Source organism: Perca flavescens, chromosome 24, assembly GCF_004354835.1.
Source record: "Perca flavescens isolate YP-PL-M2 chromosome 24, PFLA_1.0, whole genome shotgun sequence".
NCBI lineage: Eukaryota > Metazoa > Chordata > Actinopteri > Perciformes > Percidae > Perca > Perca flavescens.
Window position 1 is genome coordinate 12,015,130 of NC_041354.1, and position 16,723 is coordinate 12,031,852.

At 42.4% G+C, this 16,723-nt stretch overlaps 1 protein-coding gene across 5 annotated transcripts in view; it reads left to right on the forward strand.

Annotated features, from left to right (window-relative positions):
* Nucleotides 1–16,723, forward strand: part of LOC114550836 (receptor tyrosine-protein kinase erbB-4) — a 269,352-nt gene that overhangs the window by 154,410 nt on the left and 98,219 nt on the right. For all 5 annotated transcript variants that reach the window (XR_003691760.1, XM_028571747.1, XM_028571751.1 and 2 more), the window contains one exon: nt 10,795–10,981. Coding sequence is in view for 4 of the 5 variants with exons in the window: in XM_028571747.1 (XP_028427548.1) it covers nt 10,795–10,981 (187 nt within the window). In the remaining variant the exon portion in view is untranslated. The remainder of the gene's footprint in view (nt 1–10,794; nt 10,982–16,723) is intronic.

The following is a 16,723-nucleotide window of genomic DNA, read 5'->3' on the forward strand; positions in this document are numbered from 1 at the left end:
GTGTCTTGACAACACAGACGCCTCACGGACGCCGCTCATTAAACAGGCTTATATGAGATTGTCGGGCTGTCTTAGACAATAAATATCAGTGCCCGAAAGCCAGTAGCACAGCTGCTGCTGGAGGCACACCCCTGGTTACACACACACACACACACACACACACACACACACACACACACACACACACACACCACTGTGTCATCCCAAAGACCTTGTCAAAACTAGCTTGCAGTATTGAAACTGAAACATGTCAGTGTGTGTGTAGTGTGTCTGACTCTGAAAACTTGGCTTTCAATACAACCAGTGGCAACTTCAGTAATTGTGATTCAACATGGAAAAAAAAGTACAGCACATGTTTTTTTTTTTCCATAGACTTCATAGCATGTATAAATCAATATTTTTTAATTAAGTTTTCAAATTTTAATCACTTAAGGAAATTGCAATTAGAAGGTTCATTTCCCAACTCTTGCACCAGTTATAAAAGTTGGTTTCCTCTCTACTTGCTCACCATCTAAAATTAAGTAAATGAATAATAAAAAATACTTGAAAATGAGTGAGCCTCTAGCCTTGTATTATTTAATACATAATAAAAAAAATCACTATTGATTAACCTTTTTTCTGATTTGAAATGAACTTAGATGAGGCTTTCTGGTATTTTATCCCAATCACGGTGCAGCTTGACTCAGGACGCTGAGAGCAGACACTCCTCCACTGAGCGAAAAAAATGGAACTTTTCTTTTCCCTAATGTGCTGGTGGAGAAGCTAAAATACCTTGAAGGGAGCGGATTTCAAACCGCTCTGATGAAAAGTGGCGCGTGGGTTCAGAACACTCTCTCGTCCCCATTTGATGTGGTTTCCAATTGATGTGAGCAGAAGACCCACCTCCCCCACCCCCATCCCCCCCTTCCCCTCCTGCATACTCCTCTCCCTGTTGATTCATCAACAAACTTTTCCTAAAAAATACCCCAAATCTCCTAAAAAATACTTGTACCGAATGAGTCATTTCATTGGCTCTGTACCTGTACTCCGCTACATGACAATAAAGTTGAACCTAATCTAATTTTCATGGTGACATTTGATGCATCTGGATTTTTATTTATTTCAAAGTCAATGGCCCTCCTCTCAAAAGGCCTTGATTTTCTTTTAAACAGGATTTCTCAAAAATCTTGAATGTCACGCCTGAGTGCTCTCGGCGCACTTAGCAGCCAAACAGTCGCATGAGGTGAAGGAGCGCATACTTCTCTTACAGAGCTCGTTGAAGCGAATTGGTAAACAGCTCCCTGCCCGCCGATTGACTTTGCTGCCGTGTGGAGGAGTCAGATTGCGCCGGCGTTCCAGTCGGATCAAACTGTTGAGAGTCGGCAGCGTTGCCGCCGACACGCGCCGCTGCACTCTCCTTGACTCACTGGCAGAGTGCTCTATATGTATGGAAATGAGCCATAATCACCATAATATGTGTCCCATCTCGTGTATTTGATAATGGTGTCATTATACTTTTTTTGCCCCTGCATGATGCCTTCCCCCACCCCTTCCTCCTCTCATTTTCCACTTTGCTGTGCCTTCCCCTCTCTCCATCTATCCCTCACCCCCCCACCCCATCCCTTCCTCCTTTTCTTCCTTCTCCACCGAATCATTCCTCCTCCTATCGCTCCTTCTCATGCCATCTACCTCATTTACACTCTCACTCATCCAGATGACAGGAACAGGTGCACTATTAATTATGCTTTGAAATATATCTCCTCTGTGCTCCACTTCCCGTCCCCTTATCTTTGTGCGCTTCCTGCGAATGCTCCACTACACTGCCCCTCCTAACCCTAAACTTCTCACTTGTTTTTTTTTTAGATCCTTTTACTTTCTATACTTCCTTTCTTCTGCGGCGCCGTTTTGCATCCCACTATTTTTAGGCCTGCTGTGTGGAGATTACAGCCTAATTGTGTCATTATCTGGAGATATCAAACTGTTTTCACATGATCATGTCCTAACTATCTCATTATCTCAGCACAGCAACTTCCTAGTTTGTAGCGCCTGTTTTTGCTATCGTGAGATAACCACAGAATTACATCGTTATCTCAAGGTATCAACCGTCGCTTTCTTGTGAGCACGACTAATATACGAAATATCTCATTATTTTGTGATAACAGCTGTTTTTTTTTTTTTCTCTCATTTTTTGGAGGGGGAGATCCAGCTGTCTCACCCAACTGGTGTTGTTTAAGAGTCTATCCAAATCGGCTTAGCCAAATGAAAGCAGCACTGTCAGAGGGAGAGACCAGAGTAGATTAAAATTTTAGAGAAAAATAAATAAGAGAATTTACTCCACGGTGGAAATAAACCCACTTGGATAAGAGCCCTCCGTGTTGGATCACAGCAGAGTACAAATCTCAACCTAATGAGTTGTTTAGGTGATAATAGTGAGACACACAGATGAAGAAATGAAACCAATGGAGAGGTTTGAGCTTCAATGTTTCCTGTCATAGATTGGCCAACTCAATCTGCATTCGTTCAGCTAATTCCCCAGGTTATTCTTTTATTTATTGGTGGAAAGTACATTTACTCAAGTACTGCACTGAAGGAGCATTTTGAGGTATTTGCACTTATGTTACATAATTTTTTTTCATACAGTACAGGCCAAAAGTTTGGACACACCTTCTCATTCTTTGTGTTTCTTTATTTTCATGACTATTTACATTGTAGATTCTCACTAAAGTCATCAAAACTATTAAGGGTGTGACGAGATCTCGTTTTACGAGATCTCGCGAGATTAAAACGTGACGAGATTTCTCGTCGAGGTGAAAAGTTGTCTCGTGAGGCGATGTTATATCAGCGTGATGGAGCGTGAAATTACTATTGAAGATCCCCCTGCCACTTTTAAATCATTTGTGTGGCAACATTTTGGTTTTCCTGCGGAAATAATAAATGGCGAAACAGACAAGACGAACGCAATATGTAAACATTGTAAGAAAAAAATGCCGTATACCGCGGCTAACACAAGCCCTATGCAAAAACACTTACAGCACCACCACAGCTCTCTACTAACTACGGCACCCGCGACGAAAACATTAAAAGGGCAAACAACTCTAAAAGCCTTTGCATCTCTGCCACCGGTAAGTGCAAGAGCCAAGGCAATAACGAGGGACATAGGCGTTTTCATTGCAGCTGATATGAGGCCATTTTCTGTGGTGGAAAATGTTGGATTTCGGCGACTCCTCCACACACTGGAAACGAGGTACGTCATCCCATCACGCGCAAATTTAACTCGCACTTTAGTCCCAAACCTCTACAAAGAAGCCAAGGTCAGTTGAATAAAAAAACTATTTTCCATTCATATATTTCATCATTGAGGATTTCTTCAAATTTCTTTTAAAAATCTCGTCTCATCTCGTTCTCGTGAACCCAATCTCGTGATGTGTCTCGTCTCGTGGAGTAAATGTCTCGTCACACCCCTAAAAACTATGAATGAACACATATGAAATCATGTACTTAACAAAAAAATGTGAAATAACTGAAAACGTCTTATATTTTAGATTCGTCAAAGTAGCCACCCTTTGCTTTTTTTGATAACTCTGCAAACCCTTGGTGTTCATGAGGTAGTCACCTGGAATGGTTTTCACTTCACAGGTGTGCTTTGTCAGGGTTAATTAGTGGCATTTTTCCCCTTATTAATAAAAAAGCAAAGGGTGGCTACTTTGAAAACATGTCTTATAATTTAGATTCCTCAGTTATTTCACACTTTTTTGTTAAGTACATGTGTTCATTCATAGTTTTGATGCCTTCAGTGAGAATCTACAATGTAAATAGTCATGAAAATAAAAAGGAAACTCAGTGAATGAGAAGGTGTGTCCAAACTTTTGGCCTGTACTGTGTATATATATATAATAGGTTTATAAAATACAATGCACTGTCAAAGGTTAAACAGCATTTTTGGATTGGAAAAAGTTTTTCATCATATTTCCTCGAAACTTCTCAGATGGTTTATTTTAAACCAGGGATGCACCGAATCCCGGATTCGGCTTTGGATTCTGCCCAATATTGGGTTTTTTGACGGGGTTCGGTTTCTGCCGAACCGTAGAATTTTTTTCCACTGTACCCTACGGTTGCACTACGCTGGTCGACCTAATGACGCCCCCGTTGATTACAGGAAGGTGTTTACGTGGGTGGAGCGTTCAATGCAGTAGGCTGTGAGAAAGTGGAAATGGAACTTGAAGGCGGCCATTCAAGTCCAGCTACATGTTCAATTTGCAATGCCGATTTGTCTCGTGGTGGCAAGGACCCTAAAGAGTACACAACATCGGTGCCGTTAAAACATTTGTGTATGAAAAATCGGAAAGAATACGAGTTGTACATGAAGGAATCTACAGACGGCAGCCAAAATGCTGCAACTTGTGGTACGGCGAAGGAAGACAGTTAAAATAAAATGTAAACGTGTTAACTTCATTAATGTGTTTACTGTGTTAATCGACTGAGGATGGGAGTAGGATTGGGTATTCAGTTTCGGATTCGGCAGAATCTTAACCAGTGAATTCGGTATTCGGCGCATCCCTAATGTAAACAACTGTTCAAGGCCAATAGAGGTACAATTATGAAAATTTATAATATTTAACAAAGAGAGCAAATATTCAGTCCAAAGCCAAAAAAGTGTGTGGCTGCTCGTTGCTTCCACACACAGAGAGCCGAAGTCACGCCCTTCTACTTCCGCCGAGAGTCATTGGAGAGATAATAATAATTTTTTTGATCCCGTTTGAATTGAGCCATGGATTACAAATATGATGTTCGTCAAGACGAGAGATGTAGTTCACTGAGCGGTTTCACATAAAACTAAGTGGTCATATGACAAACTTACGGCTAACTTTCTTTGGTTGAAAAATTATCTCTTAAATTGACAAACGTCATATTTGTAATCCATGGCTCAATTCAAACGGGAACAAGAAATGATTTGCCTCTCCCCGTTCGCTACCGTTCATATTTTTTCCGAATTAAAGTCCCATGAGGTCCACCGGGACGGGTGTGACTTCGGCTCTCTATACATGTATGCACATTTTTTTTTCTATCTTGTAATGGTCAATAAAAGTCAAGTTTCATTGCTTCAAAGATGACATTTTTTTTTCCCTGTCCTTCCTATTCTTTTTGCATTCTCCTTTTAATGTGTTAAACCAATGGACCACATGAAGAGGGAAAAACAGATAATATGATCCTTTTCCAATTATGTTGGTGACACACAGTAAAAGGGGGAATAATAATTCATATAATAAAAATACACATATCCAGATGGAGGGCATGCGACAATGATGTTTTTAATTCAAACCTCTCTGAATTATTCCATTTAAATTCTCTAATGCAGAGGGTTTTTTTCTCTCTAAATCGGGGAGGAAGCCCAAAGGCGATTCTTGGGAAACTTTGTATGCAATTCTGTTGGCTGTGTGTTGGCAAGGTTTCCGGACTATCTGCAAAGTAAGTTGAAGGAAAAACTTACAGTAGACATACAGGTTATTAGCCTCAAAACGTGCAGTTTGGTGAATTAGCTTACATAAGTGTCTTTTAAGGCATATTGGAGTTCTAATTGGAGGTTCCTGAGCCACAAGTCACTTTGTTTTTACATTTATAATCAGGCTTTAGTATTCACCTCGCATGCTTCTACTCTCTCCTTTTCTTTTTACTAACTGCTGCTGAATTATGACACAAAACAGTCGACTGTGCGTGCCAGGTCTCAATTCATTAACTGATAAACCTTTTTTTTTTTTACTTCGCAAGACAATTTTCAAGACAGTGTTCCTCCTTCCAAATCCGAGTCACTACAAAGTGAATATGTCTCCGTACTGCGTGACACAGAAAACATGTTGACATATGTGGAGGGGTAACAGGTGCCTGAGCACAGCAACTCGCAGCCTCGTATCGGGCAGATTCGGGTTTCCGACACAGCGCAGCCACCTTCTATCATGATTATGTTGTGTGGTAGTAGATGAAGCACTTTTGAGTCTCCTGCCTCGGCCTCAACGCAATGTATCCTGCAGACGCAAAGAGCAATTTACCAACATGTGAATTTCACAGTTCGCCCAGAGGTAAAAAGCGAAGAGAAGAAAGGAAACAAGCCTGCCGGGACCCGCAAAGGATTCTGTTTGACTGAGCACTTCACGCTAGGCCACTAATTGCCTACGATTGATGGAGAAAAGCGCTAGAGGAAACGTTCAACTTGCAATGCATCGTGGGTAGTTGACCTATGTCGACGAAATCTTGTCTGTGCCTCCTGGCAGTGTTTTTCTTTTCTGCGTAGGTGGGGGAGGTTATCGGGAATATCTGAGGCTTGTTTGTGCGTTGAGATGCGTGTGTGTGTGTGAGCGAGCGAGTACATTTCTGCACAGAATCCTTTTGAGAAAGCACTCAGATCCATCAGAGTCGAGCTGAAATCAAAAGATTCACTCGAAATGATAAAATAATGGCCGGGGACTTGTGCCAGCTTGTGTAAAGCTGTGGATGCTTTGAGCCACTTTTTTTTCAACTCTTACGTCACAAGCTAAGGGTCATTTTAGAGGAGTATGAAGGTAACGAGGTGTGTGTGCGAGCAATCGAGGGTTTGTGCACCTTGTTGGGATAAATTGGCCCTCCCACTCACCTTGTTAAGTTTATATTTTTTTTCAGAAAATACGAGGGAAGGATCACCGTCCGCCTCGTTAAGTGTGAGAACATCACCTATGCATGGCAGTAGCGTCCTTCAGCGTCTGTGTTTGTCTGAAAATTGAGCGCAGTTGATACAGCAGGAGGGAAGATGCAGGTGCTTGTGTTTACTTCCCTCTGGACCTCCCTCCTCCTTGTCTCCCTGCTTCCTCCCTTCTCCAGCGCAGAGGTATGCAGATAAATATTGATCTAGAAAACCTTCGGGGGGGGTGGGGGGAACCTATTTATGGCGACGGAAGGAAATGAAATGGTGTCAAAGCGAAAGGAAATGACTGAGAAAGGGCAGAGTAATCCTTTAATTTAATTAGGTAAATTACAAAAACAGAAATCCTTTCTAAGTCTGTATTTTTTTTTCTGCTTTTTTTTTCCTGCCCGCTCTCTTCCCCTTTGCTCTCCCATCGCTCCCGCTGGAAGGCTTTCCTGCGGTTGCTAAGCAACAGGGAAACAGTTTTTCTTTGGTTTTGCCAGCGGGTCCCGGAGGCTGGCAGGGAGAAGGGGGCACAGTGGATGCACTGTGGAGTCTGCCAGCAGCCTAGTGCGTGCCTACAGCTGGGTCGGGTTGCAGAGCAGACTCCCCTGTTCCCAGTCATAGCCGCGCCCCCCCCCCTCTCCCCTCCCCCGGCAGGCACCTTGGGGGTTACGGCGGAGCTAAGTAGAGCAGGGCGAGCTTTGCAGTAAACACGGGGGGCGCAGCAGGGTCAAAGTTATGAAACGGCACGACATCCAACCCTGGAGCCGGATCAACAAGCCCCCTGGAGAGTGGGGGGGCCTTTTTGTGAACTTTGTTTTTAGAGTCATGAGTTGCACAGAGTTGCATTAAGTTGCACAACTTGCTAACTCCCTAACAAAAATATTAAAAAAAAACAATCACTAAACATTTGACACACAAATTATTTTGCCAAGGGATTTCTGAGTCTCAGTGGAGTACCTCGCTATAGAAATCCTTTTTCCAATAAGTATGCTAATCAAAGCCTACGCTGAAATGGATTCTACTGCTCTTTTATCATGTCGTTCTTTCACTCCTCAGGTGATTGACACATTGTAATCTTGGTAATAAACACCTCCAATGTCTGTTTCCTTCCTATTATGTTAGTGCTACAATAAGCCAACTTGGCAGGTGCGCGTGTTGGCCGAGCGCTCAGTATAGACGCCGATCTCCGCTACCTGCTATTATCCTGAAATGCAGGCGCTCCATACACTGTTGCACTGTGTCAGTCTCCACTAGCATCCCCAGGGGTCAGCAGCCAATCAAACCTCACATTACTCATTCCCTCCCTCCCTCCCTCCCTCCTAACCAATCATCTGGCCTGTCTCTGGTCATTAGGATGGCTTTGTAGCTGCCTGTTGCTTCCGAAACTGGTCTCTTCCTGTAAATGATCTTAAATGAGAGGTCATTATTTATTGATTATTTAAAGGGTTTAAAGGCATGACATGGCATAAAGGTGTTGCTGCTTGGAGCACCAAATAAAAAAGCCAGTATGGTTGTATTCACTTTTGGGAAGCCGGAGGGGGGATCATGTCGTTGTTGCTGTAGCAGTGACCCCCCCCTTATACGGGTTGGTGTTGGTACCTGTACAGAAGACGCTGGAAGCTACAGGAGAGATTATAGTTGCATCTCACTTCCCTTAAATTGCCTCCCCGGCTCCGCCTATATGAATCTCTGCACGTTTGTCACCCTCTTGGTGACACCTCGTGGCCCCCGCGCGAAAAACAAACAAAACTTGAAGATAAAAGGAAGTATTCCCAAAAGAGAAAAGAAAAAGCCACAGGAAATGCCAAATGCTGCAAACGGAGCCTGTGTTGTACAAGCCATTGTTGAATACACACACACACACACACACACACACACACACACACACACACACACACATACTTTTAAATGTAGAGTCCTAATTAGGTTTGTCAGTGGTGGTCGGTAAAATGTGTTATTGTGGCATTTAACAGCTTGTGTGTGTGTGTGTGTGTGTGTGTGTGTGTGTGTGTGTGTGTGTGTGTGTGTGTGTGTGTGTGTGTGTAAGCTCAGGCTGCTGTTTGAGATAAATATCGCATGGCCACAGTCAGAGATGGAGCTGTAGCAACAAGGGATAAGTTGTGTTTTAGAAGACACACTGTGTGCGTGTGTGTGTGTGTGTGTGTGTGTGTCACAATGTGCATTACATTGATGTATGTTTTGTGATCTGTCTTTTTTTCTGTGATCTGTGTTTTGTTGATGTTGTCATGTTTTTACGGTTGGATATGAATTGTGCCCTTCCTAGGGACTGCAGATGTAAATTAGCCTAAGGCCAACTCTGGTACAATGCATCAAATGGCAACATTTATGTTAAAAATTGTACATGGTCCCTAACAAATAAAATGAATAAATAAAATAAATACACACATCAAGCTATCTGGCAACGATGCTGTATGTGAAGATGGTGCTTGATCGATAAGGCTGTCAGCGGAAGGAGAGTCTTTTTTTTTTTTTTTTTTTGTCTTTAGGGCTATTTTTCCTGTTGATGTGATAAAACGGTGTTGAGTATAGTTAACCTTTAACCCTCAAGTTTAGTTCTTACATTTCTTTAGAGATGACCCCAGGATAAGGAGGAACACTTTTCTGGAGAATTTTAATAAAAACACTCAACATTTTAAAGTGTCTGCTATGGCCACATTCTTCAGCCTGATTTTGAATTAATTTGCCTCATCAGTTGCATAACACCGAGGTAATCAGCATGATTTTTTTTTTTTTGTGTGTGCCTTTGAGAAGGTCAATTGATGTGCGATGAGGCAGATAGTTGAGGTCTGCCATGTTCTTCAGCAAGGCACTCAGCAAACTGGAGCTCTCTTATTACCACATATTATGGGTGTCTGACAGGCATTCGTCCAAGACATTTCAGCTTGAACCCACGCCAAATTATTTTTCTTCTTTTAGTTCAAAGGTCTCTGAGGAATCCAGTCACACCTGATTAAGAGTTCCCATATGACATCTTTCACCTACAGGATATATAATATCAAATACAACTACAAATGCACATTATTTAGATTTGAAAATATTTCCTTTTAAAGGTATGATTGGCTTCACAAAGGTCATATTTGCTAGTAGCATGGCCTCTTAAGCCTCTAAGAACAGCTGAGAGACTGTCATTAGAGGAGACGTGTAATCAGTCTTCAATTGAGCTGACATTTCAATCACTTTGGACTTTATATCCAAATATTTCATGAGCTTGACATTTCAAAATGCAAATAACATGCTCCTTGCACAGAAAATGAGAGGGAACGTGTCACCGCCTTTAGTGAATTCGCAGACATGGCGTTTGGCATTGAAAATGAAGAGTTGGGGGAGGTGGTGGATAGTGTATTCAGTTGAGTTTTTCCTCAACAACTGTTTAGATCCCTGACATGAGAGATTTGACAATCATTTTCTATTAAGAGTTTAAAGTTTTTGATTGTTTCTTTTGCCTAACTCTATCACCAGATAAAGAACGTTCGTATTGGACGATTCTGCAAAACCCCGAATTATGTTAAGATTAATTCCAATATTTGCACTTGACAACTACAGTACAGTGGGTAAAGTTAGGGAAAGATTGTAGCTATCGCACATACGATCTGGTTAGGGTTAGGCACCTAAAACAATTGGTCATGGTTAGGAAAAGATTATGGTTATAGTTTTTTTTTTAGATTACTTTTTGGGCTTTTCTGCCTTTTAATGGACAGGACAGGTGAGAAAGGAGAGAGGTGGGGGGGATGACATGCAGGAAATTGTCACAGGTCGGAGTCTAAACCTGGACCTCTGCGTTTAGGCATAAACTTCTAAATATATGTGCGTCTGCTCTACCCACTGAGCCAACCCGGCCACGATTGTGGTTGTAGTTAATAAAAAGGAAATTGTAAATAGCAACATGATTGGTATATTATTTTCTACATTGGCAAATTAACTCTGGCGTTAGAGTCCAATATAGTAATTCTTGGGAAACTGAGCTGCTTTTTCCTTTGTTGTGTCACTTTTGTGTTTGACATCATTTTGTGTTGGGGGGGGAGTGGAAAAGTAATATGCATTTCAGAACAATCAGGATAGCATTTCCTTGAAACCTGTAGCCATGGAATCTGAGCCTTAGACTACATATTGAATATACTGTGTTTTTTTTCATGCAGTCAATCAGAGAAGTGACCGGCTACGTGTTGGTGGCTCTAAATCAGTTCGACTACCTGCCGCTGGAGAACCTGCGGATCGTCCGTGGCACCAAGCTGTACGAGGGACGCTACTCTCTGGCCATCTTCCTCAACTACAGGCGGGACGGGTACTACGGCCTGAGGCAACTGGGCCTGCGCAACCTCACAGGTCAGAATGATTGCGCGACAGTCTAAATATTTAATGGCATGCTCAATAACCAATACACCGGTGTAGAACTTGCACTTTGGCCACTTGTTTCATTTCCACTCTTATCAGGTAAATTAAGCAGAAAAACAATCATCAAAACACCACCAAATTATGTATATTTTAAAGTTATTTTCATAAATAATTGGACAGTCCGCCTCCCAATATTAACTCCCTCAGTAGATGAATTATGGCATTTTTCTTTGTAAATTAGGGATGTATTTTATTAGCACACTGCAAAAAAACATTGCCATTTCCTGCCCTAAAAATGCTTGTGTTTTGACGTGTTTGTACACCCACAGATTTAATAGGGCCTTTCAATTAAGTCACAAAATTGGAACTCAACTTTTGAAGCTTCCATGGCAAATTAATCTCCTGCGTTGCTATAATAGAGGGATCAAATATCTGTGAAAAGTCCTGTTTACCCATTAATTACATTTTTGCTCGCACTCTGAAAAGAGAGGCTTCTTGCGAGGAGTACGTTTTTGGTAGTGGTTGTGTTATGTTTTATGTAACAGCTATACTTTTGTTGTTGTTGTCACGTGAGAGGGCATAAGCTAAAGTGTATCGCATTTGTAAAGGGTAGCTTTTGGGTCATGAACTCGGCATCAGTTAATCTTTGCCATTTTAGTGTTACCCAGAGGGTGGGGAGGTGGACCTTCCAACTCCAGTCAGAATAATAGCAGAGAACGCTTTCCTTTGTTACAGGTTTTTAACATCGTGTTTTAAAGTGCCCATATTATGAAAAAATCATATGTTACATGTTATTATTATTTATTATTATTTATTACATTTATATAGCGCTTTATCATAGACACTCAAAGCGCATTTGGGGGGGGGGGTGGGGACTGCTCTCTAACACCACTAATGTGTAGCACCCATCTGGGTGATGCACGGCAGCCATACAACGCCTTACGACGCCAGACGCCAGAACGCTCACCACACATCAGCTAGTTAGGGAGGGGGAGGGGAACATATTTTTAGTGGTGGGGGAACCCGGAGAAAACCCACGCAGACACGGGGAGAACATGCAAACTCCACACAGAAAGGCCTGGATTTGAACCCAGAACCTTCTTGCTGTGAGGCCACAGCACTAACCACTGGGCCACCGTGCTGCCCATTTTGTGTCTCTGGTGCTTCCACACACATACAAACTTTTGATAAAAATCCATCCATGCTGTCATTTTGAGTGACATACGGTTTCTGAATGTGTCCTGCCTTCAGTGTGAGCTGTTCAAAATCTGCAGGGCTTTCTACGTCACAAGCCGAAACAAGCTGGCTAACCGCAACCGTTAGCGATAGCATGCTAACGCTAACGCTAGCATGCTACCTCATTCTCACTAGCAAAGCACTGCTACAACACACACAAGTTCACCAGAATCTACAAAAGAACTACTTACATGTGTGCCCTCGTTTAGAAGAAGTCTTCCAGCTAACCCCTGCCTTGTAACTGACCAAAGTTGGAGAAACAACTTTTCTTTTACTGTCTATGGAGCTAGCTAGCTGACATGATCTACATCTGAGCTACTGAGCATGTGCGAGTGCATTCAAAGATAGTACAGAAGAAGAAGAAAAGAGGTCTCACTCTGTAGCTAAAACAGAGACCAGGTGAAAAGCGGAGCTGCAGCAGTGAGAGAGAGCCGTTCAGTACAACAAAAATATGGTGTTCTTTGAAAATTAAACCATGTAAACCTATTCTGGTACAACCTTCAAATACAATTATGAACCTGAAAATGAGTATAATATGGGCACTTTAAAGTACCAGCTTCACTGTCTTCACATCGCCTCTCCCTGCTTTCCCCAAATAGCCGTCCTCATTAGCTGTATAAATCATACATGCAATTCTAACAGACTGAGCTGCTAAAAGATTCACTTGTTCCTGCACGTCAGGAGTCAGGTGTTGCCTTTTTGTCCCTGTCTTGGCGGCCGCATTACCATCGCCCTGGGAGAGGGACACAAGCCATGGTAGGAGAAGCACTGGCTGAGGGACAACTGTCACATACAATCTTGAGGAGAAGCGGTGGAGATCCGTCAGGGTCACTCTTTTTCTTTTACAACAATTTTTTGTTGCACTGTTTGATGCCCTACTGTCTAGAGCAGGGTCTTAAATTCGCTGAAGTATGGTCTTCTAGGTCTTAAATCATTTTAAACGGGTCTTAATTTCCCGTCCTCTAATGCTCATTGAAATGTTCCCGGAGCGCTTCACAATGTTTTATTTATTTTTTTAGTTCTGTGGTGTTGTAATTCTTTCTGTTGCTAGTCCAATTATAATTTGCTGTATTACAACTACAAATGACACTAACTAGGGCTGTCCCAAACGATTAATCTAGCGATTATTTTTTTCGCTTAGTCGATTAATCTAACGATTCATTTTTCCGATTAGCGATTATTTTCCCATTGCTCAATTATGAACAATTTACACAAACATTTTTTCAATAAGGTTCAAATCTCTATTTATTCAAATTGTTTAACACTGCACTGTTCGAGTAAAATGAATTTGTAGTGCAACCTGAAGCCAGATGTAGGCTATCAATCCAACCACAAAATAAAGTCACTTTCAGGAGGAATACAAAAATAAAAACTTAAAGTAAACAGAGCAAGTGCAAAAAGAGTAGCCTGTATTTGCTTTCTATAACCGTAGTAGGTAAAAATAATGAATAAGCTCTTGTTTAACATCCAAGCTCTTTTCCCTTTAATTATTTGTATCTACAGGCTGGTTAAGCACTGTAGGGAGGAGAAGTTGGACAGTTTTTTTTTTTTGTTCTTGTTCCAGCGATTGGCACATGTGATGCCGTCGGATATGCGTTAGCATGTTAGATGTATTTCCACTCGCATACCCAACACCTGCTCAACAACGCCGACACACAGTCCTCGTCTTATCGACCACTCTCTCGCCTGTAGCCTACCACTGGAACTGACCCGAAGACCAAAGTTTTTGAGGCGCGGACGGCATGAGACGAGAGGACATGACACAGGAGTCTCGAAGTTTTCCCAAACTTGCGATCTTAAAGAGGCCAGCGGGTCCTCTAACTCTTGTGGGTCGCCACCACTCGCCATACTCGTGCTTTCGTGCTGCTATCTCTGACTCAATCACTGGACCGTCGACCTGACAATAGACTGCACGTAGGCGGAGGAGCTCGGCTAGCTTCAGAGCTAAGGCGGGGCTACAGATTAGGTGTCCCTAGAACCCGCATATCTAACAGTAGTTCCGCATTACAGTAATTCTGCATTACATTAGTTCCGCATTACATTAATTAATTTGCACGCAAGTTTCATTTATTTTATTTAGTGACGCGGCGACGCAAATTATTTGTGTTGACTCATTTACGTAATCGATTACGTCGGCGAATCGTCCCAGCCCTAGCACCAATATGCAAGTTATATTGCAGCCAATCTAGACACCAGTCCTGTAATACCAATAAGAAACTCGGGGAATTGTTTCAGACATTGTTACGCACTCTGACATCGGACCTCGTCTTAAAAACGCAAGGTCTTAAAAAGTCTTTAATTTGACTTGGTGAAACCTGTAGAAACCCTGTAGAGTTACAGGGAAGATGGTAATCAGAGAGAAGCTCTCATTAGGGATGGAGGTCAGGAATGAAATCCAAGTGTTCCAAGAAACGAAATAACCAAGGATGAATGAGATGGTGACAGCACTTTGGCGGATGTACTGAATGTTTAAATATTGCCGAGTGAGTAAAGGAAAAGGTATTGTACTTGCAGAAAAAAGGTATTGTCTCCGTCTTCCCTTACTTAGTTTCGTGTCGTGTCCCTCCGCTTCTCTAATTTAGAAACTGACCACGTAGGACATGTTTGTTGTAGACAAGACCGTGAAGCCGAGAGCGGGACGCCTTTTCGAGTCTCTACACAGCATTTTCTTGTGTCAGATTTTGGAGGAAATTTGCCGGATTTAGTATTTATGGCAGGAAAACCAGGAAAAGAGCACTGTTCTTCCAGCACGAATGGAGCTAAATCTTTTTAGAGCATCTCCCAATGGCCAGTGGAAGAAGAAAATCATGTCCAACACGTATGTCCTCTCAATAACAGCCAAAGAACAAAGACGAATGCTCGAGAAGCTGCCAATCCTCGGCACAATCCCACCATGGACTGACCACGTGGGATGTGCCCTATACTGCCAAGCCACCGGGATGCCTCTGCTGCATCCCCCCCCACCCTTTGTTGTATTTTGCCTGGGGCTTCTTTTCTGGCATCGATCTGCCCGCTTTACACTGCTCTCCTGTGGGCATTGCAATTTATCCTACATCCATCCTGTGTTTCTCCTGCAGGCAATTCTGTGTCGGACGTTTCAAAGAGGAACCAAATTAACTTGAGTGTAAAACAAAAGCCCTGTGTCTTGCAGTTCTTGACCACCCTTTGCAACTTTTTGGGGGATGGAAAGCTGCACTCACCGATGAGTTAAAACCATCAGTTCTTGAGAACGTTGGACAGCAGAGATTCATCCTGGGCTCTTATGCCATTGACTTTGCCGTGGTGTTTTTTTTTGTGATTGATGGTGGAGGATCAAACTGTGATCCATATTAAAGCGCATGACAGGTTTAGTGCAATAAGCAGCATTTTATAGAGTCTGAACACGGTGACAAAGGACTCCTGAGAGTTGTAAGGGCATGCTGACACCCTAAGCTGGTAAAGCAGGAGGGCGCCTTCCATTTTGACCACCCCTACGAAGACAGAGAGGCCTAAATGGACCTTTAGCCTTGTCCCTTTATCCCTTCTGCGTGTTCTTTCTTTTTTTTCCCTTCTACCATGGACGTCTCATGAAATTCTCTGTCATTCCTCAAACCGCACTAACAGATGCCTTTTTTTTTCCTGCAAACCACAGACTGCAACTAGATAACAAATAACTTGGACCGACAGGATCATAAAGAAAATATGTGCAGACATGTATTTTCTCTTGTTATAGTTCTTTCTTTCCTTTTATTTCATGAGAAACTGCTTTAGTGTGCTCACCTGTTCTCCAGTGTTTGTTTGTTTCCCGTGAGGTGAAGATTTGACATGATCAGTGTCCTTTATAATCTTGCACGAATGAGGCATTGATGGAGTTAAATAGATCTGTGCCTCTATAAGGATGTTTTTCTTCATCTAACTGGAAATGCTGGGTGGGAAATATAATCGATCGCATCTTCAAACAATCCTTTCTGGGTGCAGAAAGGTGTTCCTTTCATAATTTATGTACGGGACGCATTATCTACATCTCTGAATTTCACTTATTTTCCAGAAACTTAAGGAGACTGTCTGGCCACACATCTCCTTTTCAGCACATCCTCAGGATGGTTGCCTCACGTCGCTCGCCTTCCATCTGATCCCTATGCACCCTGACGCTGCTATTAAGCCAGATCCAACCATGCATATGGATCAGTGCTGTTCCTCTTAATTCCCTCCACTCCTCTGCCTGGTACCCAAAAAAAAAAGGAAAAAAAAAAGGTCACAATTAGACGGGCAGATTGTTCTCCCTTCCCAGTGAAGATAATAAAGCACATTTGCTTAGAGTCATTGTATGATGAAATGTACTTATTTATAATTAATTTTGCAGCCACTTTCCACCATATCTAGAGGGGATGTACTGTACGTGCCCGAGTGAGAATATATTTCTCACTGCGCACAATACATTAAACAACAGCTTCACTGTTGCTTTATCCCTCAGTGGATTCGCTACACAGTGGGAGTCCACAGAAAGCATGGAATTCA